Source organism: Aphis gossypii, chromosome 1 (genome assembly GCF_020184175.1).
Source record: "Aphis gossypii isolate Hap1 chromosome 1, ASM2018417v2, whole genome shotgun sequence".
Classification (NCBI taxonomy): Eukaryota; Metazoa; Arthropoda; class Insecta; order Hemiptera; family Aphididae; genus Aphis; species Aphis gossypii.
Genome location: NC_065530.1, coordinates 60,119,375 through 60,146,686, shown reverse-complemented (window position 1 = coordinate 60,146,686; position 27,312 = coordinate 60,119,375). Strand labels below are relative to the sequence as shown.

The 27,312-nt window shown below is 35.4% G+C and overlaps 1 protein-coding gene across 3 annotated transcripts in view; it reads right to left on the bottom strand.

Annotated features, from left to right (window-relative positions):
• Positions 1 to 27,312, bottom strand: part of LOC114124730 (protein spitz-like) — a 59,250-nt gene that overhangs the window by 21,298 nt on the left and 10,640 nt on the right. Inside the window, exons 1-2 of one of the 3 annotated variants that reach the window (XM_050197639.1) lie at positions 17,199 to 17,253; positions 9,647 to 9,796 (exon numbers count right to left, since the gene is read on the bottom strand). The exons of 1 other annotated variant lie outside the window; for it this stretch is intronic. In XM_050197639.1, coding sequence (XP_050053596.1) covers positions 9,647 to 9,796; positions 17,199 to 17,238 — 190 coding nt within the window. In that variant the 5' untranslated portion in view covers positions 17,239 to 17,253. Of the gene's footprint in view, positions 1 to 9,646; positions 9,797 to 14,544; positions 15,476 to 17,198; positions 17,254 to 27,312 lie in introns of those variants that run through there. One more of the 3 variants, XM_027988081.2, reaches the window with a different exon arrangement.

The window sequence follows — 27,312 nt, the reverse complement described above, 5'->3', positions numbered from 1 at the left end:
ATAATATTTACATTTGGTGGTTTCATATAATTTCTGTCATGCGGAATGGTATCGTATTATAAATGAGAGCGCCGCCGCTGCAGGTATACAGTATAATATGTAAAACTATATTAAATTGTTCGCAATTATACAGCATACACCGTCGTCAGCTTAACGCTATTATACAAATCTCTCATAAACTTTAAAAAATTAAATTAATTAGTATCACTTATATACTTATTGTAGTGTTTAAAAAACAAATTGGTTCAATGGTTTAAACCCAAAGAAAAAATCGTCCGGTAGATGACAAACTTATGACGGTGAGTATATAAAAGCGATGGGAAGATATTTTTTCTATGATTACGGATAAGGTAATTTTAGTAGCTATCTGCGTACAACCGATTATATTAGTTGAACCAATACCTTAAATAAATATAATTTCATGGATTGTTAAAAATCACATTGCCATATAAGTAAGTATAGCCACCAATATCCATTGCCATTGTTTAAAAAACTAACCAAAAATTTAAAAAAAAACATATTTAAACGATATATACACACATTATACGACTATGCTCGCTATATTATTAATGCTCACCGCAATACTAATTGTTAAAAAAAAATTAATTCGAAATAGAAAATCCTAAAAATATGCAAAACTCGAATTGTAGGTTTTCTCTTAAAATAATGGATTTGCGGGATAACCTGAGTTCTGGATTATACCTCCACTACCGCATCACCACCGCCGTGTCAAGGCGGTGCAGGAGGTGCATGCGTTAGTTTTAAGTATACGGTGGTGACGGCGGCGGCGTACAAGTGTCATAACCCCGCTTCGTCACGAGCAAGTTCTTACGTTACACGAGTTAACCGTACACCACCGCTTGTGAATGGCTTCGGGTTTTTCGGTGCGGCGGACGCGACACGCTGCTTGCAACGGCTCGCTGTTATTGCGAGCATGCGTGTGTGTGTGTGTTAGCATATTATATTATATATATATACCACGATAGGTCTGTGGCGCGTTGTACCGCCGCCGGTGCGAAACGGTACCGGTGCGTTGAGCGTTTTGCTCGCATCAGCTATCCAAACTATTCGCGCTCTGAATACACACGCGCTGAACGGCCCGGCGCAATAACGGATTGCCTGTCGTCATTTCACTACAAACGCTCAAAAATATTACGACGTCGTTCGATTGAAGATGTAGAACACATTTTTACCTATCATGTCAAACTTAGAGTGAAGAAAATATTACCAATGATTCGTACTTCGGCTTTATAGTTTTTTACGACACTAACGTTTTATAGAAAACGAGTTATGAGAGTAGGTATGTAAAAATGTCCGCTTATCGCGGCAAAATTGTAATAAAGAGTACCAAAAAAAAAAAAATGTATAGACAATGTTCTCAACTTTATAAAGTTTGCTCTAAAATCGTATTAAGTCAAACGCAGAGAACCGATCGGTTCTGCTACAAAACGCGAATTGTCGCGCGTTATAGTCTGTGTATGAAAACAAATTATGGTATCTATATGCACCAACGTCGTCCGATATCAAACGCCTTTTACTGCGTAACCACAGCATTTATTATACAAATATACCAGTTATACCGTACCACAATGACAATATACCGTAAACGTTTTAAGGTCGGTGACCATCGTCCTCACTTCTCCTCCTACAAATACAACTACATATATACAACTAAAATAATATACTTCTACTCCGGCAGAAGTGAAATTATTGTGGTGTGTCATCATTTTTATCGCGAGTCCGCAGCACGTCGGAAACGAGAGAGAAATCTCCGACGACTTTGGTTTTCATTGACGGTGGACCAACAACAATGGACGTGATATGGGAGACGAGCGTCCGCGAACCTGCAGCGGTCCCGGGGGAGACGATGACACGTCCGCGCGGCAAACAATCAACACGTCTGCTGCATGTACAGACACACACATTTTTAAATGGAAGAAGGCCGCCGTACTATTATAATATACATTTACACGTGTGTGCGCTATATGTATATAGTAAAGCACTCGGTCACGCGTGATGTTAGGTTGGCATACGTGGTGCCGTGGCGGCCGCCAAACGTGCCGCTTCCTGTGCGCTCCGTTGCCGCCTCCGACGACGACGACGACGACCGCGCGACGATACCGGAAACGACGGCGCATATGACGTCGACGTCTTATACGTTTTTATATTATTACATTACTATTATTATTAACACTTTTGCCCCTTAGCCAGCCAACACAAACGATTTCACAGTGAAATCCATTTATTCGGCGATACTCAAACTTTACCACTCGAAGCGTTATCTTATCTGGCAATAGTTCGTTTCCCGACTGGATTATTGTCTTTTCTCTTGCTATGTCGTTCCGCGATGTCAAGTGTTCTTCAGACTAATTAGGAAAAGTCAATATGAGGCTATCAACACATCGCCAACGAGTCAGAAGTCTTAACCGATACCGTAACTCTCAAATAATAACTTTAATAAAAAAAATAAAATTGGACGAAAAAAGTTTAATACGCTCCTGTTAAATCGTTTTTTAATAACATTGTAAACACTAGTAGCTTCGGAGAATAACGACGCTATAACACTGTCCTCCTTACCGCCGTCCGAATTATTGTATTATAACGCGTATGCCGCAGCTGGTCTTGCAGCAGTTATAATCGAAAAAAAAGTCAAAACTGAGCAGGTCTTTCGCAGCGCGTACTGTTTTTGTATACACCTATAGTCCATAATAATATAGTCGCTGTTGCTGCTGTTACGTATGTAATAGATATATTATATATCACAATATTATATTTTGTGCAGGGAAATCGCGTATGAGTCACGTATTATATTCCAAATAAATTTCAATATGGGTCTTCATCGATTGTTATTCGTATTATACCAACAGCAGCTACTATGTCGTACACTGCCGGCTGCCCATACGCACGCCACAGAAAGCTATATCGAAAACAACAATTATTATTATAAGGCGTGTATTGTATTTTACACCTCGCACCAGTGTTTTTTTTTATATATATACGCTATTAGCGCACATGAATAATAAAGGACACGAACAAAATAATGCAATACACGAAAAAAATAATAATACTTTAATTATAGCGGGTTTTTTTTATTAGTGAATAATCCAATTTTTCGGCGAGACATTCAAGCGTTCAAAAATTAATTATATATAATTTCGATACAAACACGTTAAACCTGAGAATTGTTTTTGCAGTAAATAGGTACCTATAGGTGATGTATTAATAATTCTTAAAAGAATGAAAACAAAAAGACGGCAAATATAGCAGCTGTACTTAAAATATTATTCTTCCAAACACATGTGGCAGCCACCGCTTTGAATAGAATAAAAATGTTTTGTAAATGTTTCCTTAGTGTTATTAAACGGAAGTATAATAATATTATATAGTAGGTAATAATTATGGTACACTGTCTGATGGGTACATGTCGTCCCTAGAGGACATCGTCGCATAATACATGTACGAACCTCGCTCGGTGAAATTCGCGAAGAATACGTTGGGCACTACAATTGGTCCCTTTCACTGTATATAGGGAATGAAAATAATCGGCAATGTGATTAGTCGTTATATTGTACCTACTGCAAGTTCAACGTGCCCACCGTAAAAATAATATCATTCCGACACGCATTAAAAACCGCAGAAGAAATCGAGGAAACTTATTATACAGACGACGAGAAGTGCAGTAAAATGATTCATACAGATCGTACTATTTAAACTTTAGGGGTATTATATTACTATAATATATTATGCGTTGATATATTTATTTATACACCATTCACATCGTTGTAAACTACGAAATAAAATAAAAATGTGAAACAAGTCGTATCTTGCGACTCGAAATCGTTTTTATTTATTTTTATCGGACATTACGGCGCGAACCTACACACAAACGACGACCTCGAAATCCTTCTCCTCCTCGGCTCGACCGCATACTATTATAATATCGTGTTATATAGTTTCCACGATAATAATTAAATAATAACATTATTACGCGCGTATTTCGGATAAGGCCACGGCGGAGAGAAAACGTGTACCTGCGCGACGCGCGCGGGCACGCCGCCCACCGCCACCGTCGCACATTACTGCGGCGGACAATAAAAATAAAAATACGACGTTCCTTATTATGTCGGCGGTTGCCACTTGAGCGCCGGGGCGTTCGCACGGGGTTTTTATTATTATTATTCGTTTTTGTTTGATTGAACGGTCGCGTCTTGCGTTCTTCCTTTTGTGACGGCGGCGACCGGACCGACGCACAACAATAATAATAATAATATAATATAATAAAACCCGACCGACGACTTCACTAGGAGGTATAGGTACGGTACAAACACTATATCTATGCCGATCTCTTAACGACGTCGACGACGGATTGTTTTCACGATTCGGTTGTTCGGGCGGTGTGCAAAACACCGCCGCCGCAGTGGTAAAACGCCGACCGGACCGCGGTAGCCTCATCGTCGTCGATCGAGTTTTTCCGTAACGTTGCGTTTTCGATTGTGGTTTGCCATTTTCGGTGCTCGTCTTTCACGGACCGAATATAATACTAATAATATGTAAGCCGATGAGAACTGACACGGTCCGTACGCCGTCGTAATCGATTTGTCAGTGTATACGCACTTTATATAATATAATATATATATATAAATAAACGTTGCCGCCGCCGTTGTCGTGTCGTATGAAAAAACCGATTATCCCGTATTATGTATTTTATTCTTATTATTAAACCTATTTTTCCTCCGACCACTAACGGTTTACGCGTCGTCTCACACACACAGTGCTGTAGGTACCTCCTATATGTACGATGCGAAGGTATACACGTAGACATTATTAATATTATTATACGAGACGTATATGTACAGCCGCATTCCTAATTATTATACAATATATACGTAATGTAATATTAATAGTAATAATAATACATAATATAATCGTCGGATATATAATAATAATCGATACTTGGGTGCGCGCCCGATGACCGTGGTATAATAATGTGGTATCGGCGGTATAGTGGCGCGGTGACGATGGCGTGTATGGTGTTTGGGGGTCATAAACGGGTTATGATTCCGTGTGAGGTCTCGCGGACCCCTCAACCCGACGTCCCATCATCTTCGTCATCGGCGTATAGTCCGGCCGACCACCGCACAATTATCCCGAAAAGCCCCGCGTGTGTCAGCCGGTCGGTGGGAACGCTGCGGCGGCGACGGTGGCGTTTGACAGGTTACAACTAGCTTTGGTGGTTAATGATGATGTTGTTATATAGCGCCACAAGGACGACTCGCGCGATGGGATTCGGCGGCATCGTGGTATATACCTGTCACATAGGTATAGAGCTGCTGGTACCTATATAATATAATATATATATATATATAGACGCAACACCCATATAACAAAAACGAGAAGACGACCAACGCCGCTGCGGAGGAGGTCACGTCGTCTCCGTCTGTTGATGTTATTGTTGTTGTTGTTATTATTATTATTATTTTATTAATTTCTTCGACCGGGAGTGACAGCTATAGCAGCATCGGTGACGGCGGCGGAGTTTTTATATTATAATGACGATTTAATAAAGCCCGTTTATACTGTCGCCGCCGCCGCCACAACCCCCGCGGATCGTGAGAATATGCGCGCGGGCGGGCCTCACTAATACCTACATATACAAACCACAGTCGTCGGACTCGGTATGTTACTTACCGATGCCGCTGACCACCGGTGTCTCCGCGAAAATATGTCAAAACGTGTTTTTGCAACGGGCCGACAGATTTTACGGACAATTTTTTTTCGAAATCCTTTCGGCTCCAGGAGGCTGCTGCAGCTGTGTTGACAATGACACTCGAAATATTTCGAAATCCATTATTTAATCCGATTTGCAATATACGTACAATATAATAATAATAATATGTGTGTGTGTGTTTGCAGTGTGTCTGTGCACGACCGCGTAAACCTATTGGTCCGTTTAGAAAACGACAAACCTATTTACGTGAAATGCGTTGTCAAAAGGATTAAAAGTTCCACTTCAGCACAAAACGGAAGATTTTAATTTAGTTTATTTTTCATATACGGATTGTTGCGATAACACTTCACAAGCGTTTTGAACTGTTGAAATGTAATTATTTTGTAATTATTATTAATACAATATTATACTAACATCAATAATACCGCGTATAATAAATAAATAAAAAAAAAAAACTACGTAAATTCAGTCTATTGTTTTAATGATTACACTTAATATGCTATATTTTACATTAATTTTATGTATATAAACTCTTCATTCCTAAACTATAATATTGTTTTTATTAATCACGAATTTCCTAAAAAGAGTATTGCCAAGAAATTAAAGAAAGCTATATTTATGCGTATTACATCATTCAACCCACAAGAAAAAGTATTTTATTAAACGAAAAAACAAACACGCATGCATACGTCTTATAGTACAGAACACAATTATTATAATTGATTATTAAAAAATACTTCCGTTCAAATTTTATTATTTGTATTAAACGGTTTTTTTGAGACTTTCAAAAACAGGTAGTCAATATTTTTTCCAAATTCCAGCACTTTTACTTAATGTTAAGGATTTATTGTTATAAGGTTTAAAAAATAGCTAAAGAATACAATGTTTACAACAACATAAAAGATAATGCATACAAAAGACATTTCAAATTTATTGTTACGCCCATAAATCGTTTTAAGTATATCTCTTTATGTTATTTTTCAATTGACATTAGAGGGCTTTCATTAAAAACCAATATAATATAATATAACCTCTTACCTACTGCGGTTTTGCATCTGAAGATTTTTTTCTACGAAAATCGATCAAATAAAAGTGAAATGTATATGGTAGAGGTCTTTAATCCCAATTCGACATGCTCAAAGGTCAGGTTAATTCGTAAAGTAATACTTACTACAATATACTAAAGAGAGGTAATTCCGTTAAATACTTGTCACGTTACCTACCAACATTTTTTACATTTTTTTTTTTTTAAGCCAACCTACCTAAACTACCACCTACCTACTCGTATATAATGAACGACTCTTGCTTTTTTTTTTATTCACACTGTCTCATCTATTTGGGGATCGCAATTCGAAAACGTTCTCAAACCATGTTTACCGATATACCATAAACGCATATTATTTAAAACGCATGTATATACCTAACACTGCACGCACCACACACGTGCGTTCCCGTACTCTATTGCCCGATGGCGCCTAAGTATTGGTTGTTATATATTTTAGAGTAGGTATAAAATATTATTAACTATAATAACCACTATAATACGTGTGTAGCGGCGGCTATAGGGAGTCGAGTAGGCGCGCGTAGGACGAACACCATCGCGGATGCGCGTTGGCGAAACTGGTCTTCGCCGCAATGTACACACATATAATGATATTGTTATATACCATTTTATTGCATTTAGGTACTCGCGTTGTGCAATTGGTGACGGGTTACAGTAATAATACTACACGTCACAGCAAAACGGCCGATACCGCAAGCGACCAAATATATAAATGTATAAAAAACGCCACTTCCCCCCCCCCCCATCGTATTATTATAATATATGATATTACGTTTGATATGTAATACATATAATATGATATAGGTATAATATGCGTTTCGTGTACATATTATACCTGAGCTAACCGCGATATCGTTATATCGGTTTATGATAAAATAAAAAGGGTTATACGTACGCGCTGCACCACTGCTGCGACACGAACGCGCGACCGCGACCGATCCGCGACCCACCCTATTCGATATATATACAGTTCGGTACACCTATTATACGCCGTATATACGTGTATAAATTATTATAATCTACGTATTTACCACACACAGGAGCAAATCAATCAAAACGCGCGGCGGCGTTCGATCAATTTGTCCAGGCGTTTGGTCTCGTTGACTTTGTGACTAAGTGATCTGGGTGCGGGGATGGTGGAGTAGCGGACAAAGGTCGAGAGATAATATAATACTCCGGGTGGCGTCAGGGATTTCTCCGAGTAGAGAGAATGAGTGTGAGAGGGGATAGAAAGCTATGAAAATAAAATAAAACCGTCGCGACGAATATTACATATACCTATAATATGTATACGCATAATATGCCTATAATATATTATTGGATATATATACGATACGATATATTATATTATATTATATTATGTATATATTATATATATTATTATAATGTACGACGATAACTGCTGGAGGATTTTGTAGCCCGGGCCGGCCTGCACAGATCGGTATCTCGTCCAGACCGCTAATGACGCCATACGCGCGCGTTTAGATAATCTTATTATATTGTTATAATGCGAGTGTGTTCGTGTGTGTATACGACTAGAAGCACGCACATACGGCGTGTATACCCAACGAATCTTTATTAGCGCCGCCGCCGCCGCCGTCGAGACCACCTACACTACCGACGTTATATATATAATATGTGTTATATCGTATACACTATACGTAATATATAATAGGACGACCGTGTGTCACCTCCGAGATGGGCAATTAATAATCCGATTTCGATTAATATATATGGGTACCTCGCCCGCGTGCGACGGTGTCGAGGGGTGCTGCGGTCGTCGTCGTCGTCGTTCTCGTTAAAACAAAACGAAAAAAATCGTATACTCAATAGTATTATTGACGTCGTAATTTTGTTTAAAAAAAAAATGAAGAAATCCGTTCGCTCATATATATATATATAATTTATCGGTATAGACTGCTGTGAAGGCGTAACTAGGTCTTTAAGTCATGTGGTAAACTGAGTCCTAACAACATTTTTTGTTAGCAAAATTCGGCGTGTGAACATAATCGCCCTAACACGGTTAAAACAATATATTAAATGCTTTTTATGTGTATTGATTATTACTTATTTAAAATGAACGTATTAGAAATTTTACCTAACAAAGTCGACCATCTTGTGTAAGTATACATGCATTTAGCCGAAAAAAATCAGAGCGAAGTTCAAATGATACTGCCCCAAATAGTTGAGCCTGTAATGTTCATATAGAGATATAGAAAAAAAGAGAGCTTTGAGATTGATGCAAAAGATTGCTAGTCTTCAGAGTCTCTTACACAATCTCGACGGTAGCACCGGCGGCGGTCGCGCAGGCTCCATTCCGCCGCTGCCGACCGGAAACATGCCCAGACGCCGGCACTCTGGCAGCGTGTCAACATACCGCGACGTCTAGTGCCTAACCCTCTGTACGGCCGCCGTGAACGCCGCCGCGTCTAGCCCACGCGGCCGCCAACTTTAGCCCACATTGTCGCCGCGATGCCGTTTCCAATTTCTTCTCTCTCCTGCAGCGCCGCCGCCGATGGTCTGCTCGCACTACCGCAACTGCATGTCGCGTGACCTATCGTTTTAGCCGCCGTCGTTACTCGCGCGGTTTTTCGTCACGACTACACGCGTATGCGTATTATTACAAGAAGATACAAATGTATACGACGAATGACGATATTACTATAACAATTATAATGACGAATATGACGAAAAAAGTGCGGCCGAATAAATAATATACGAATAATATTATGATATTCGAGTTCAACAAGAGCCGGGACGTTATAATATTACGATAACATATATAACTATCGTGTATATAATATATGTATAAACAGACGATGAATATTGAATTGTATTTAAGAAAGTGTACTCACGTGTGGTTGACGAAAGGCATACAGAGACTAGCAGGAGGAAATTGAACATGGTGAACGTGGCGGCGCGGTGCAGGCTTTGTGACGACCCGCTGCCGCCGCCACCGCCTTGCCGCCTCACCGCTTCTTCGGATTCCGCTGTGCGTCTCCGACCTGTGAGCAAAAACACAAACACATTAATTCATTACACGCCACTCGCGTAATATTATGAAATATTAGTTTTAATTTGTTGATATTAGATGATATAATACTAAATAATAACATCGCGGTAGTACAACGTACGCGCATATATACGCATAAATAACAAATGTAAACTTTCGGGCCTTCGAAATCGAGAGGCGATGACGGGTATAGACTAAAGGTACTTAGATACCTATATAATATCTTGGGTATATAAAATACGGGCGCGCGCGCGAAGATATTAATATTATATTATATTATATTATGGTGCGAGGCGGCCGCCGGCGATGTTTTTAAAAGGTACATCGAATTAACCGAGTGAACATAATTGAGGTGCCCACCGCCACCGTTGCTTTGGATTACACCACACTTCCTTTTTATGCTCATTGTCAGTGAAAGCATGTATAATATAATATTATTAAACATCGGGTTTTTATCGGAAACGTCACGCTCGTAAATGATTATCACAGTTTGTAAGTACTGATATTAAATTATAAATTATAATATACACCACCGCCTCCGCCGCCGAAAACGTCATCGATACGCATTTTTCTCGTCTCTCGGAGGGCTAGTCATACGACGATGGGAAAGGAGAGGGGCGATTTACTTTTTGTTTATTATTATATTATATAGTTTTCTTTCTATCTGCACCGGTGCGGAGAACAAACGTGAAAACTCAGAGATATTGACCGGACGCACACTAGCGTGATTTCCACGGGTTTTCTGGGTCGGTAACACTACAACGACGTCAACACGCGTCGTCGTCGTTTATTGTAATATGGGTTATGAGCGCGGCATGGAATCCGGCATGAAATTTGCGCGCGTTCCGGTTTGCCCTCCCGATATATTATATTATTATGGCGTTCGGCGGTGCGCTGAGAGTGTAAAATATCATATGCGTGTGTATGTAGTATATAATATCATGTGTCCAACACTATAATACGCGTACAACCGGCAGACAGACGGGCACGTGATTACAATCGGGTCATAACAAGTCTACGGCCGACGACGCGCACCGCCACCGATCGTGTGCCAACGCTTATATTAAGTCTTCGCATGGTATATACTATAATATATTATTATTAGATACATATACCTACTAATCATTATAGCATAGAATTCGATTGCTCTCTCTCCTCTCACCAAAGTTCAATATCGACGTGTGTCGCGTTTCTTACTGCAGTTCGCTAAACGTTATTATTTCTAAAACTCGATTTTAAGATCCATCGATCTTTTTCACGTGCAGTCCAGAACGACAAAATATTGCATGTAAGTGTTATCAAATTTACTCGAGATTTTGAAAAGATTAATCAACAGTGGCGGTCCGAAAAGGAGACTCCAGGCCGGATAAGTTATAGCCTATAAGATACACATCGAACGGCATACGTCGGGAATAGTAGTAAAAAAAAACCCCAAGTCTACTTCCTTTTGTTTCTTTTTACCCCCACAGCGGCTGTTAGCTGGTTGTTTTGTACGGATTCGTTATATAGAAAAATAACAAGTTATAATACGCACATGTATATAGATATATCGTATATGTACAGGTACACACATACACGCGCATATAAATACAGTTGTACACACGCGCACACAGACGCACACACAATATCGAAGATGAAAAATGGTGACGGACGACAGCTGTCTTGCGTGGGAAATTAAATACCTGAGGAAAGGAAGGTTAATTGACCCTGGCCAAAGGTGCAACGAACCCCCACCACCGCCACGGCACTACGGCAGCTATCACCCAAACACTACGACAACGAGCTGCAATATAATAATAATAGGTATAGATAAAATATAAATGAATACACAATGCCGCGACTACGCGGATAAAAACATTGCGAATGATTATTTGGCGGATTATTTTGGACCTAACCCTCAGAGTCTGCACATCACTTTAATATATATGTATATATATATATATTATATAGACGCATATTGTTCGTCCCACAAGACAGTCGTGACGACACGGTCCGGTTGACAATTTCAGTAATATAGTAATGGTGCGCCGAGTTCATCTTTTGCCTGGTGTTTTGTTGCAGTTGTACTTTTTTATATTTTTTTAATAATAATACAGATGTATTTACGAATTCTTTTTATGTATATACATATATTTTTTTATATTTATTTATTTTTGGTTTACCATCCGTGACGCTACCGACGATGGACCTGCCAGTGGCGCAGCAACGGCAGTGGCAGTTCTTGTCCCGCGACCCGTACCGGTTAGCTCTCATAGTTTGGTTTACAACACAGAAATGGCGAGAGAGAGAGAACAAACGTAGAAGTCGTATTATATATTCACACAATCTGGCGACAATGATGAAACAAAAAGGACCATTTTATTTACAAAAAAAAAAAATAGTCGAGGTCAATAGTCTTTTTCAAACGTTTAAAAATCGTGCAATTATTTAATTTAGAAATACTATACTAAACTATAGCGTTTACATTCGTTTAGCGCACATCACGTACTTATAATATACACACAGTAGAAACATGTCATAAATGAGAACTAATAACTCTTTTGGTTGTACCATTGATTGGCTGCGTTGGAGGTCCGTTGACCTTGAACCCGTTCCACCGAGAAGTCTTCCTTTAACAGAATTTCCTATTTAATCGCCGTGTCCATTGTAAAGCTGTTTAGCGTTGCCATTTTTTCTTTTTGAAAATATCGCTCTCTCTTCGTAGTAAACTTTACCAATCAATACGTCATTAAAACACAAAAACGCAATAAAATAACACATTGCGCCATTATTTATTTTCTCCGATCGTTACACACTCATACATCCTTTATACATGCACATCCGATTCCATTGTATATTCATACACTTGTTCAAACATTTTTAAATTAATATTTATAAAAACAAGAGGAACAGTTTAAACAGCACAAAACCTATTGTCGAAAATGCATTTTAAATCGAGAGTCCGTAGTCGGAAATCGCGAGACTACGTGCTCAGCTGTTGATTAAAGCTTTCATTGTCAAAACATTTTGTGTACCGGATACTTCACATAAAATCTAAGTACAATGGTAACTATAGTATGAATTTTGTCTTGATGAATCATACATGACTGTAGATACCGGACATATTTTACTATTTTTGTTATACTAATAATACTTATTAATATTATTATCCACTATTTATCATAAGTCATCAAATACAAAATAAAATTACGAAACAAAAATTAATTTGAAATATAACGATAAAATTTCATTCACATCTCTCGTTATTCGTTATAACTCACGTGTATGTTTCGTAAATAATATTTTCAATTGTTTATTATCGTTCACTTTCATCCGATAAAAACATAATTTCTATTCATACTGTAGTATATTGCAATAGATACACAATATTATTACAGCGTTTATTGAATATTTTGAAGAGATTAAACCAAGCATTTACACACTTAGTTTTTATAAAATTAATTACGATGTACAGCTGCTGTAATAATATGTATAATTCAATTGTAAACTTTCTAAAACTAAAAAAATATAGGTTCGAAATTCCAGGAATTTCTTATTTAGTAATAGATATTATATATACAAGTACATACGTTGAGTCTTATACTTTACGTTAAGTTAATTTACGCCAAGACATATAAGACTACCTATAAGAGTTTACGACATAATTATTATGAATAACATGACGCATAAAATTTGTAAGGATTATTTCTCAAACATATTAGCAATCAACATGTAACTTACTTATCTTAAACAATTTAGTAATAACCTTGGGATGTGAAAATGTACGTTAAGTTAAACATAATATATTATATAGTTTTATAACACTATTCAGTTGAACAGATGTGGCCCATACATTTCGAGTGTACCGACTATGTTCATAATTAAGCTAGATATCAATAGATCTAATTACGGGGACGCAAAATACTTTCTCCGAGAGAATAATAAAATGTCTAGCAATGCGGAAACCAACCAGTGAATCACGTATGTGTGTGCCAACAAGAATTTTAAAACACCAGAATATTTTTATACAAATGGCTATTGTTTTAGGCCCTCCGAAAATGAAAAAACAACCCTTCTAGCAAAAAAATTTCCGGTCAAATTAGCCCCGTTCACATTAAAGTCGTTATTTGATTTCGGCGGTTCGTTTATTATTTTCGGTTGACATCATTGTTTTTCCCCTTGACACAGCATCACCCCATTACTTTATTATACGCGTGCAATAATATATGTATAATGTCTATAGGTTTTACACTATACACACATATATGTATATATATATGTAAGTATTAACCAACCGCAGGCGGCTGGTATTTCGCTGATATTGCTTCATATTAAATATTTCAATGAACGAAGTATTATCCAAATCTAACGCAATAACCGATTTCTGTAAAAATACTTTAAATTTTATCAAGAAGAAAAATATTGATAAAATTGCGGTTTATAAAAATAAATATGTTATCGGTTATCATGCGTGTTCAATAACTAATGTCGATTGAGGTACTTAAGACAGTTTCTATAACAGTGAATGGAAATACAGCCCACTCAACGAAATATCTCTGCGAATAATAATAATTTAAATAAAAAAATGCATATTATGAATAAGCAATACCAATACGTACATATACGTCGAATAGAAAATAAAAATGCACACATCGGGTCACATGCACACAACAGTACATACACTATAATCTCCCACTCTTTTAATAATTAATTAAATTAACGGCGGCGTGTTTATCAAAATAATATATATTATGTGATTACCTGAATGCCTGGCGAGAAATAAATAAAAGCCAGAATACACCGTAGACCAACAGGAGCCTTGTGGCATATTACAATCCGTTTCGTTTTCGATTGGCTCTACCATCGTCGATTTTTCGAAATCTTGTCGTCTCGGTTCGGACTTAGGTTTCTCTGCGTCCTTTTCGACGTTCAGGAATCTAGTCCCGTAATAGTAAGAACGTGTTCTGACATCGTTTCAGACGTAATTACATCGTTAACGACAAACACGCAAACCTTACGCACTACATCACTGTACATACGCCACTGATAGTATTTTTGAGAACGGTAAAACTATGTTATACTATATTATATAGTAGGTATAAGACGACAAAGTATATTTCAATCCAGGTGGAGTAAAATTGACACAGAGTAAAAAAATCGCACTACTTACAAAGAACGGTATGATTTAACAAAATTAAACTTAAGGGAAATATAATTCACTCACTATAGATTATAACAAAAATTAAATTGAAAATGGTTTTAAAAAAGACAATTAAAAGAAAATTTTTGTGATTTACAATTCATTAAAAAAAGCACACGAAATCACGAGCGGAGACCACCGGCACACGTCTTCCGCAAAAACATACGTTTTCAAGAATAACTCGTTTCGCTCGCACCACGAACTTACCGAATCGGGGTTTTCACTCGGGCATGAGGTGATAACGATAGAACCCAAATAGACCCGATTACGATGCACGTCATATTTTTAATATGATTATTATACCACACATAGAATGTGTTACCGACGCACGTGGGTGTGTGTGATAATAAATTTGTAATAAATGAATAAGTAAATAAATATAATAATAATATCATACACGACACCTGAACCAGATAAGATTACGCGAACAGAGAGAGACGACGAACGGCCGACCGAGCAACGAACCTTCGACTGACGTGCGTGCGTGTGTGTGTAGTCGTGTGTACAGGAGGGACGGTGCCGCCGCCGCCACCGCCGTCGACGCCGCCGCCAGCCGCCGGGCCAACCGGCTCACGACCGCCGACGACCGTGCCCGAACCGGATACGCGCCGCCGGGCCATGCCTCGTTTTTACTACCCGCACGCCACCGCACTGGTGGTTATGATATTATTATATTATTATACGAGCACACATAAATCAACCCTTCAGGAATGTGCGAATCACCGGTAAATTATTGTTATTAATTATTATTCAAATATCTAACAATTCTTATACATAACACAAATTGTATAATCAAATTTGTATGGTATAATACTATAATAGTACACATCCCCGGGACTGTTTACTCTTGATTGCAATGAACGGCGTGTCAAATTATAACAGAGCATTATAAGTTACCTATAACATTTTTTACAAATATTGTAGCCCCGAGTTTGATTTTTTTAAATTTATTTTTATAATATTAATATACTTAAACGATACAGTATAGTATACATAATATTAGTATTTTGTTATAAATATAGAAAATAACAGTTCGAATAAATAATATATTTTTTTTATATACTAAAAATTTGAATGGAAAAACATAACTTTATTCGCAATTACATTTCTTCAATATATTAATAAAACGTTTATTTTTAATAATATAACATCACATTTATGGAGCGTGGAGGGAAAAACTAAATGAATCTTTGCAAAATAATATACATAATTATATTCTACTTAAAACTAATAGAAAACTAATACACTAAAAGAATAACAAGGTATAATTTAGAACAAAAGTAACTCATTAAGTTGAAAGTTAATAAAAAAAAAATGTAACTCGTTAGCCATTAGTAAACTCAATTAAAATTGACTTAAATTTTTAACTGGTTAATGTCCCCACCCAATGTATACTTAAACGAGTATTATCTATACTCTATACGAATAACGTTTGAAGAATAAAATATGATAACAAATCGTTTTGCTTAATAGATATAGAGGCGCGAGCGCGCCCAGTAAACGACGATTAGTCGTATCAAGTTTTACTAAAACATAATTAATAACTGTTGTCATTACATGTACGATAAAATTAAAATCGTTTTATATATGTTTTAATCAATTTATTATAAGTAAACAAAAAAAAATAATAATAAAAAACACGAAACAGCACTAAAGAAAACGTGTAAAAATTAAATACGGAATTCGATTACAATCGTTCTCCGACGACCTGGCGCGGCGGCAAACGATTAACTTGTTTAGACCAGTAATGACGAGATAATCCTCAATAAACGTTATATAAGTAGTTATTACTACTTACTAGGATGGGTGACCGTCTAGGATTTTTTATCAGATAATGTGCCTTCTATCATATATTTACCGATTATAGCGGTTTACTGTTTACAGTTGATAAATATTAATTAAACATAATATATTCTAAATTGATAATTATCTAAAACAGTTGAAAACAAATAGCTAGCATAAATACATGGTTACACAAATTCTCGAAAATTGTATGTCAAATGTTTAATATTTTTAACTGTCAACTCTATAACAATAATGAATAATATTTTACAGATATTTAAATAAATACCTATTTCTGATCTCTGTACACAAAAACATTATAAAGTAAACATTTTTTTCTATGTAAAAGTAATAAATATTTTTCTAAAGTTTTAATTTTAAAATAAAGAAATAAAGATTTTGTTTTTATAATTAATAAAATAAATAAAATCACCTATTTTATTGGCATCCGCATGTCTTAAATTTATGTGCATTTCAATCGTTAACACATTAATATCACACATTACACTTATAATTTACGTCTAAAAATTACGATAAATAATATGAATCATAGAAAGAAACATTCGTAACTGTTGTTAATCGGAAACTGAACTGATATCTCTTTTTTAAGAGTTTCCCCAAACGTCCTGCGCATTTTGACGTCCCACCACACACGATTTATATGATTCAATAGAAGAAGAAAAAAATGAACAAATATGCGACCCAAGACCTCGACCATAGTTTGTGGGTTTCGTATAAAAACTTCCTTCACAGCTTGACCACCACATTCATCCCTAATGACATGCGGTAAACCTATATAGTTGTATACCAGCGATGAGACTATTTGCAAATAATAACTTATGTAATAATATTTATCAGTCTATTATAATGATTCCAGGACTTCAGCAAATAAAAGATACATTAAATACTCAAGTGGTGATGCAATTGAAAGTAAATAATCTTACTTACTCATTCGTTCGGAATATACGATCGTATGTCAAAATTACTTTAAAAGAAGTCAACGACGACGACAACAATAGCAATATATAATATACTAAAATATAATTTATATATATATAATATATACACTATAGGATATAGTTTACAAATGTTGTTATACCGCATAAAAAAGGTACTTTATTTTACAATAAAATGTCATCATTTTCTCTTTCAAAAATTACCCATGGAGGTATTTATATGACACTTTAAAAATAATCCAAACATCTCTGTTGTCAATAATGTTATATAAGAAGCATTTTGCACCCACGCACAATATGTATGTTCAAATTAAAAAAATCCTACTGTTATACCTACCTACTTATTGTATTGATAATAATAAGAAGTAGAAATGCTACTTAACATTATTGTTAATATTTTTTTTGTGCTCAAGCCCCATGTCAATAATACCGTTTCGTGTCCACGATCTAATGATCCGAACACAGCATCTGCTTTTATTTCTATCGTATGGACACGCATCGAATGAAATTGGACTATTATACAAATCTCGTACGCGCGGCAATATTATTAAATACCAGTGTTCACTCTAGTGAGTAGTTTCATCGATTATTGTGCCTACAGTCTCGTATAATATTATGGTACTCGTTTGTAATAAGGCACCATGTGTGATTATTGAAACATAACGAAATTTCATGTATGAGCGAACTCGTGGTTAAAGCAAAGCAAATTAATATTTCTGACTCATAGTAGCACGATCGTACGTGTGTATAATATTTTATCAAATCCAATCATTTTATCATAATATACTTTTTATTAATATACAATTATTATATACCCAACACTAATGTTTACAGTTAACTACATATTTTCTGTTAAGGTTATACGACGCTGTAATAAACTACTTTTTAAAACAATAATTACACGTGCATATAATTAAATATATTGTACTTGCAGTTTTATGTATATATAGGTATACCACAGAAAATTAGTGTTTATTATGATTTTTAGTATTTTATAAAAATTTTCTAGAAAACCAACAATATTCAATTGAAACTATATACGTGAACTATACGCAAAAAACCATCTGTATTTGGAAATAGATACCATGACATTAATTTACAACAACATGGTTGAAAGTTGAAAAAACTATGGTGTACACAATTTTGTGAAATTTTTTTTTTAACATCGAGTGCTTATAATATTATGTTGAAAAATATAAATCCGAAATGATTGAGTGTCACGTTTTATATTGGTAGGTATACGACACTAATAAATAGTAAAACATACATGATCTAAAGTATGAGTAACGACGATTGGAATGATAAATATTAAATATATATATACGCACATGGCAATTAATAACTGTATAAATGTAATTTAGTTTTACAAGCTCCCACGTTACAGCGTATAGAATCTACGTGTCTGAATTGCGACACTTATAATAATATATGTACTTGTGTGTCACATAGACTTTGTTAAATTGATAATTTCCGGAGAGAGGAAGAAGTTTATGCGCCACTTGTGTACATCTGAGTCTGTATTTTACTGAGTACTCGATAAGCATTGGTTATTGAATAAGTATAGATGTCAACAACGCTAATATTAATATATCAATAATTTAATTCAACTAAAGCTGACAAGTAGGCGGCGCACTACATAGAATAATATAATAAATATTAATAATATTAATTATATAATATTATATACTAATAATATATATTATATATTTTAAACAAGATTATAGCGGCGTTATGGAGGCTACGATCATAACGTCAGCCCATATATAAGACTGAAGGGCCAGCGGCACGGAGGTGGCTCTCTACACAAACGACCGTTTTACTATATTTTTTTCTATGGCTGCTTTCGATTAACACGAGCCTACAGAAGGTAAGTCGAGTAAAAGGGTCGATTTCGTTGTATTCATTTACACGTATAATATGCGATCGAAACACATTCGATTCGTTCATATTATACTTTATACATACAATATTAAATGCGTATAAAAATGAAACAAAATCGATACATTATTAAGCATAAAGGATTATAATGAAATATATTATAATACGTTAGATTTGTACAAAAAGGTTCTCAATGTGTAGTATTATACATACATATATAGGTATCTCTTATATAAATACTCGTCTCCACAATTTTGAGACATTTTATTCGTGTGCCCGTCTAGACGCGGTGCGCTCGTCGCTATTATTGATACCGTTCCAAATTCGTCTGCGTTACGAAACTGTGAATTGTTTATGGGCCGTATTATGCGATATTTTATGAGAATTCGACTAGAGGACTAACCTTACTCAACGGAAAACGGCTCACGATTCGGGAGACATTGGCGCCATTCGAACGACCGTAGACTTCCATTTATGTATAATACGGGGAAACTTTAGTAGACGAGACAAACGTTCGAGGGGTGAGGCTGCAGGATGGAAAAAAAATAAAAGGAAAAGAAATAGTCTCCGAAAATGTATAAGGTTTTATTGCTTTAGCTGGCTTTTAACAATACATCGCACAGCTTTCATATATTTGTAAGTAAACGATTTCGGACCGGGGCTTTGCAGGACGGAACCAAAAATGGAGCAGCGGGTGAGGAAGGCACAAACCATACTTACGAGTATACAGTAATATATTATATTGGAGAAATGATATAAAATAATTATTATTATTATTTATATTTTATAATGATATAATTGAAATATCTCTGCATTGTAACATACACATAAAAATTCAACGTTAAATATGATTACATAAACATTAATACTAATATTATTAGATATTACAAATTATATTAGTAGATATTATAACGATGCGGAGAGTACGAGTACCATGGATAAATTAATACGGTGACGGTTATAGGTTTAAAACTTGGTTTCCAATAAGATAGTTGTTAAAGATAATCATAAACGTTTAAAACAAAAGTTTTAAAATTAACTATAATAAATGTACACAACAGCTAGGCGCCATTAAACTTGTTTTAATACTGTAAGGCGCATTGGATAGGCAATATTATTGATTCGATGCTCTTTGATATACGATACTATAATGGTTCTTCACCAGATTTTAAGTAAAACATATCAAGTAAATAATACAACATGTATGTAATCCTTGCAGTATATAATGAAAATGTATAAATGTATTGGACTTAAGTATACTTAAAGTATATTATAAAAACACATTAACAATGATAATATTCCAATAAAAACCTATAAAAATACTGTGTATATTATATTTTATATAATATATTGCGTCTAGAATGTATTTGTATAATAAATTATCCTTACATCGATTTTATTTTCAAAAAGTACCTACTAGAATTTATAAGCTCACTGTGTTAAAATAGAAACATATTTCGCTTTAATTCATATTACATTGAATCTGGAAAGTTCTCAGTGAAAGAAGAGATGAAGGAGACATTCACATAATAATTTTTAACTCACATGATAAAATATATTTCAACTTTAATTTTTAAGTTAAATTGTATAAAAATAAAATTTCTAGATTTACTTTTGAACAAACATTTTTTTAAATTAAATATAGGTATATTCGTATAATAGTAATTATTTCTAATTGATTTTCTAGTTTATTTTTAATATTACACTTAAATTATCTACCTACTTCAATGTAGGTATATATATATTATATTAACTATTATCGAACAATACCGATGTTGTTAAATATTTGTATGATGGTTGTTTGTTTAGACTAAGAACTATTAAACCAATTACATAAAACTATTAATGTATACATTTATTAAGAGGATGTCAGCGCACTGTTTGTTTTCTCTCTCTGACCCATGCTCAACATAGACAAAACCTATTTACGCAAAATCATTTTTTTTTATATATAATTTTGAATAATTTTAGAGTAAAATCACCCATTACAAAAACGATAGAGAATAATATTTTTGAAAGTGTGACATATCGATTTGTCTAAATATTGACTTAAAAAAGTTTAAATATCATTTAAATTTACAACATTTTTATTTTATTTTGAAAGTCGAATTCAAAATCAATAACTAATATAAAATACAAAACCGATATGTTATACTCTCGAAAATATTATCCTCTATAGTTATTGTAATAGATTATTTTACTCTAAGATTACTCAAAAATCATAAAAAATGATTTTAGGTGAAAGAGTGTAATCTATGTAGTGCGTGGGTCTGAGAGAGAAAACAAATATTGCACTAACGTCCTCTTAAGTCAATACTTTAAAAATTAGAATTAACCAAACATCTTATTGGTACATATATTATTGAATAACATTATGATTTAGGATCTTATACAAACATTTTTTTTTAACTGGCATTTAACTGACAAGTGGTATTTATTTATAAATTTATAAAAACCGAGTAAAAACCTTAAGTAACGTAACCAGCGCTATATTTCAAGGGTTGACCGGGAGGAAGAGGCAATACCCACCAGAGTAGGTATCCACCTAGGTATATAAATTTCCACCGAAACTATTATCACCTGTAGTTCAAATGAAGTGTTTTATTACGGCGACCTCAACGAAATCTATATCAAAACGAATGGATTCATTTATGTAGTTCAGAGTCTCCCTCTGTGATTTTTATAAATAATTTATTTATAATTATATATTGAGTTCTTCCACCCCCAAACATTTGTGTAGGGATGCCACTACAACTCAATAATTATTATGAATATTTATCAGACATGAACAAAATAGATAATTTTTTGGTCATTAAATGATAGGGTTTAAAATTAAAAAAAAAATTATGACTAGTTTTATGAAGTATAAAATACATATTTCAAGAATTTCCAATAAGATTTGATAAATGTTTACCGGAAAAGAATGGTCTGTTTTCCAGGCATTAACATTATATATTATACTGTAAATATAATATACATGTATATTGTATATATGTATAATAATATGAACATTTTTTGAAACCATTAGTAAACAAATAAAATGTGATTCAATTTTTATGGCGTCCCGTTTTGCTGCCAATGGCATAGTCATGAGTCATGACTGGAGAACATTAAAAGTTGTACAGACGTCTGGAAAAAAACCATACACGAACCAATGACTCTTTGGAAAAACAGCAATTTCCTTATTATGCCTTTTTATCGATGATATATATAATATATATATATTATAAATTATATATACAAAACACATGAAGACGCGTTTATAAAACGATATATTTGGCACGCGATCCCAGCCATATAGAAACCCTATATATTAAAAACATTATGATATGTACGTGTATACATATATTAATATCAGGCGAACGTCCCATGTACGTCAAATTATCCTATATAACATCATTCATTTTATTTCACTTTCTCTTGATATACGGTCTCGACATGCATCGTAAAACGTAATGCAAAGATACAACGCACGAGACACACGAACGCGAGTGAGAAAACACATACCCCTAAGCACTATTATACGAGTATAAATATACAACTAACATGTTGACTGTGCAACGTAAAGCACGGTGTTTGTTCCATTGAACCGGTTTTCACCTTAGGGGTATATCGTATACATGCATATATATATATATATATATATATATAACGAGGCGTTTAACCCCGTTTTCCGTCCCTTGCAAGCAGAGATATACGCGTGTGTTTCCAGAAATAAATTGTTCAATTTATATACGTCCCGTGGGTAAAGAAACTTCATTTTTTTCTCCCGGTACGCGCTCCCCCATTAAAAAGTCCGTTCTTTTTCGCACTGTAATTTATTGCAAGCGTCAAGAACTAATTCTATTCCCCGACGAGAGGAAAAACACCCTTTCTACGAGATAACGAACTAGTATGGAAAGACGACGAACGCGCGAAGGCGTTACAAATTCGTTTTTTCACATTTCATTCGACTTATGCCTATTATACTCCTATATAGTCCTATAGCCCTATACACACTACGTCACTATACTAGACATATATTATAATCATCAAATAAATCACTTTATCTATTCTGTATACTCGGCGTTTATATACACTATAAAATGGTTTTTAAATAATATACATACAATATATATATATATTCAAAATACGAATCGATTTACGAAATATCTGCATCAGCAGACACATTGCGCGTAAATATATATTAAATTGCTCAGAGATTATTTTATGCTTAAAAGGTAGGTATATACCACGAACGGTAATATGGCATTCAGAATCACCGACCTACTGCAGCAACGTGCATTTTGCTAAACTGCAGGCTCGGGCCACGACGACCTTTCGAGACAGTTTATTATTATACACCTCGTCCACAGTTCATTACCGCGACTCTTGGTAATGAAGCTATTACATACATAATACACATATATAATATATATATATACATACACATTACATTATAAGACGTGTGCCTGTGCGTAAATGGACGGTGGGCGGGATGAGGAGTTCAAATGTGCCATATGGCCATCGACGCGCACAGGAAGAGGAAAAACAGAGAGTGTATAGGTAACCGCGATACGTTTATAAATATATATATATATAATATATATTTGAGGGGGTTGTTGTCGTCGTCGTCGTCATCGTCGTCGACGTGTGTCGGGAGCGAACGCGCGCGCCTCGTACAAGAATCTGCACGCGTCGAGGACCTGTGCAACGCTCTGCTCCACATCTGCCGCGGCGACGAGACGATATATAGAATCGAGAGAGAGACTGAGAAGGAGAGACGAACGAGAGAGGTCCCATCTGCCCCTGGCCGCCGCGTGTGCCGGCGTTTCTATATTTAAAGAATATATATGCGCCGCACACGGGGCACGGCGGCACACGTGTCCCAGCATCCTGTTACCGGCCCAGACACCTCAGCTTGCCCCCATTTGTCCTGCAGCAACAGCCCCGTTAGCGCCGCGCTCGCGGTATTCAATTAGTAACGATACATGGAAAAAAAACCGAACAAACAAAAAACAAATATATAGGTCGTCTCTTCTCCTCTCATTAACACGCGTTGACCTCTCAAATCGTTTTCTCGGGTTTTTTTTTCTCTCCTAATAACGTATAAGTCCTGACTCCCGAGACACGCAGTTATTTTTTGCGGTAGGTACCTCTATATGTGTGTGTATTATTTGATTCGGCCCGTCGAAAACGAAACGGTGGCGATGAAACGAATTTTATAGTTATATATTATGTACAACGATTTTCGGCACGCATACAGACTGTTGGTCACGCAGACGGACGGCACATATTGTATTATATTATGACGTATTTTATACTTATTATATAGTTATATAATATTATTTATTAATATTATACGAATATATAACAGTACGGTTCAATGAACACGGCGTGCGGCCGACGTAACACGATCTCCCTCGCACTCGGCCGAATAGAACGTATACGTATAGGCATATACATATTATTATAATATAAATATACAAATAAACGGCGCGCACGAGCGTATGGTGCAGGGCGGACGGACGGACCGTGGACGGCCGGCCATGCAGCCGCACAGGTATATAATATTATATATACCCGGCGACGGATCTAGACCTTTAAAAACACACACACAAGGAGAAGAGAACGGGTGTTTTGGATAAAATATAAAATAAAATACATATACATAATATATATATCGAAAGCAAAAGCACCCGGTGCTGGCGGTATCAGGTTGCAGCGGTCGTGTGCCATTTGGTGTCTCGGCATCTCTCTTGTCTCACATCTGTCCGCCGTTATTGTGGCACGTACCTTAACGGTACGGTTCAACCCTTCGGGTCCGCGTATACGTGTACACAATACCGACAAAATTTACCGAGCGCGAGTATTATAAGTATAGCATTCATTATCCATATAATATATTATACAAATAATAATAATAATAATATTTTTTTTTTCGAATAGACATACGTGCACATAATACCGTACGTGTTCAATTTCAGTCGCTTGTCTACAACATTTAATATTATTTATATATATTGTACATTGATACGTAATGCGTAGTCTATATTATAGGTACGCGCAGTCGTTTACACCTTACTTCATATACTTATTCCCAAGGATCTATCATACACGTTCTACACACCCACGAATATCACGGGGTGGCATTATTGTACACATTTAACCAATACTCGGAATAGATACAGGCGCTATTTAACAAGTTTTTCATACTCGGCAATACGACATACAGCATAAAAAATTTAACATAAAAATTGTACACGTCACATTTTACGTAACGATTACAGTTATATTTATATATATATACCCACACTACTACGTGGTCTACTGTGGCTATACATTATGTTTGCAAGAAGGATGTGCGTATGTAGAGTACCTATACCTATGTGTACGCGTATAATAATCGCCAGGGGTTGTCGGTATACACAGCAACACGTGGCTTACGGTAGCGGCGACGGCGGACTGTTTAGCCACCACCATCTGCCCGTCAGATTGTTGCAAACTCCCTTTTAACAAGTTTTAATTTAATTCCTCCCACAACGCGTTCGCTCTTACCTATGTATGCGATAGAGTGAACGCGCTCCCGCGCAGGGTACTTAGCAGGGTCTTCGGCGGCGGGGGCGGGGGACGCGCGCGCCGCGAGTTTGCCAAATGTTACTCTATCGGGTTCCCGTGTTTGCGTGCCCAGCACGAGCCCTTCTGTTTGGGGTGGTGTTTTTTTTCTTTCCTTATTTTCTCGTAAACAACTACCGAAAATCGCAAAATCATTACGGTATTATACACCTTTACGCACGTCGTGGCATGTGTGAACACGTCTAATTGGGCAGTCGCCGCCACCACCCACAATACGAAATCGCACAATAGACCAAACACCGTGATAAAAAGTATGACGATGGGTTTTCAATATCGTATTCTATTTAATACTCGTATATGATTGATTTAATCGCAATTTATCAACTCCTGACATCATATTATAAAATACAAAATAAATTATATGCGTACTATATAAAATATAATATATACTCGTATATTAGGTATGTACTAAGAGTATATTATTATTATCTGTATAATATTACGAACGAACTGTTACAAAAACAATGATTTAATGCTTCAATAAGTTTTTATATTCACTTGGAATAAGTATGATTAAACTTTATAATTAAGTAACTTAAAACAAGTAAATTTTTACGCTGGTATAACGAATTTGGAAATATTAAAATCGTAATATCTAGCAACACAAATTGGACTTTTACACAGAAAACTTATCACAATAGTTTATACACTAAAAACTTAAGATTTTAAAGTGTAAGTTAATCTATTACAGTTAGGAATTACTTTAATATATTTTATCATAAAAAAAAAAAAAATAATAATTTATTGCAAATAGCTATGTTGTTCAATTATATTACTTTTGACTATAAATCATAATTATAATATAAGCTCAATAAAATGTTTAAAAATATTTTTCGTATCTCATTACAGTAAGATAATAAAACAATAAGCCTATAGGTAAACAGTTAATAATAACACTTAAAATATTTTTTAATGGAGTTAAGTATTTTATAGAAATTGTACTAATAATTGGAGTATTAAAATTTTTGACTAATCAGTTTACAGTTTATATATACGATATACTATATACGTTACAACAGTATTATATTTATTATAACTCTTAACATGTTTAATTTATTGCCGGATGAGATTAGGAGTTAGGACTACATAGATCTATAT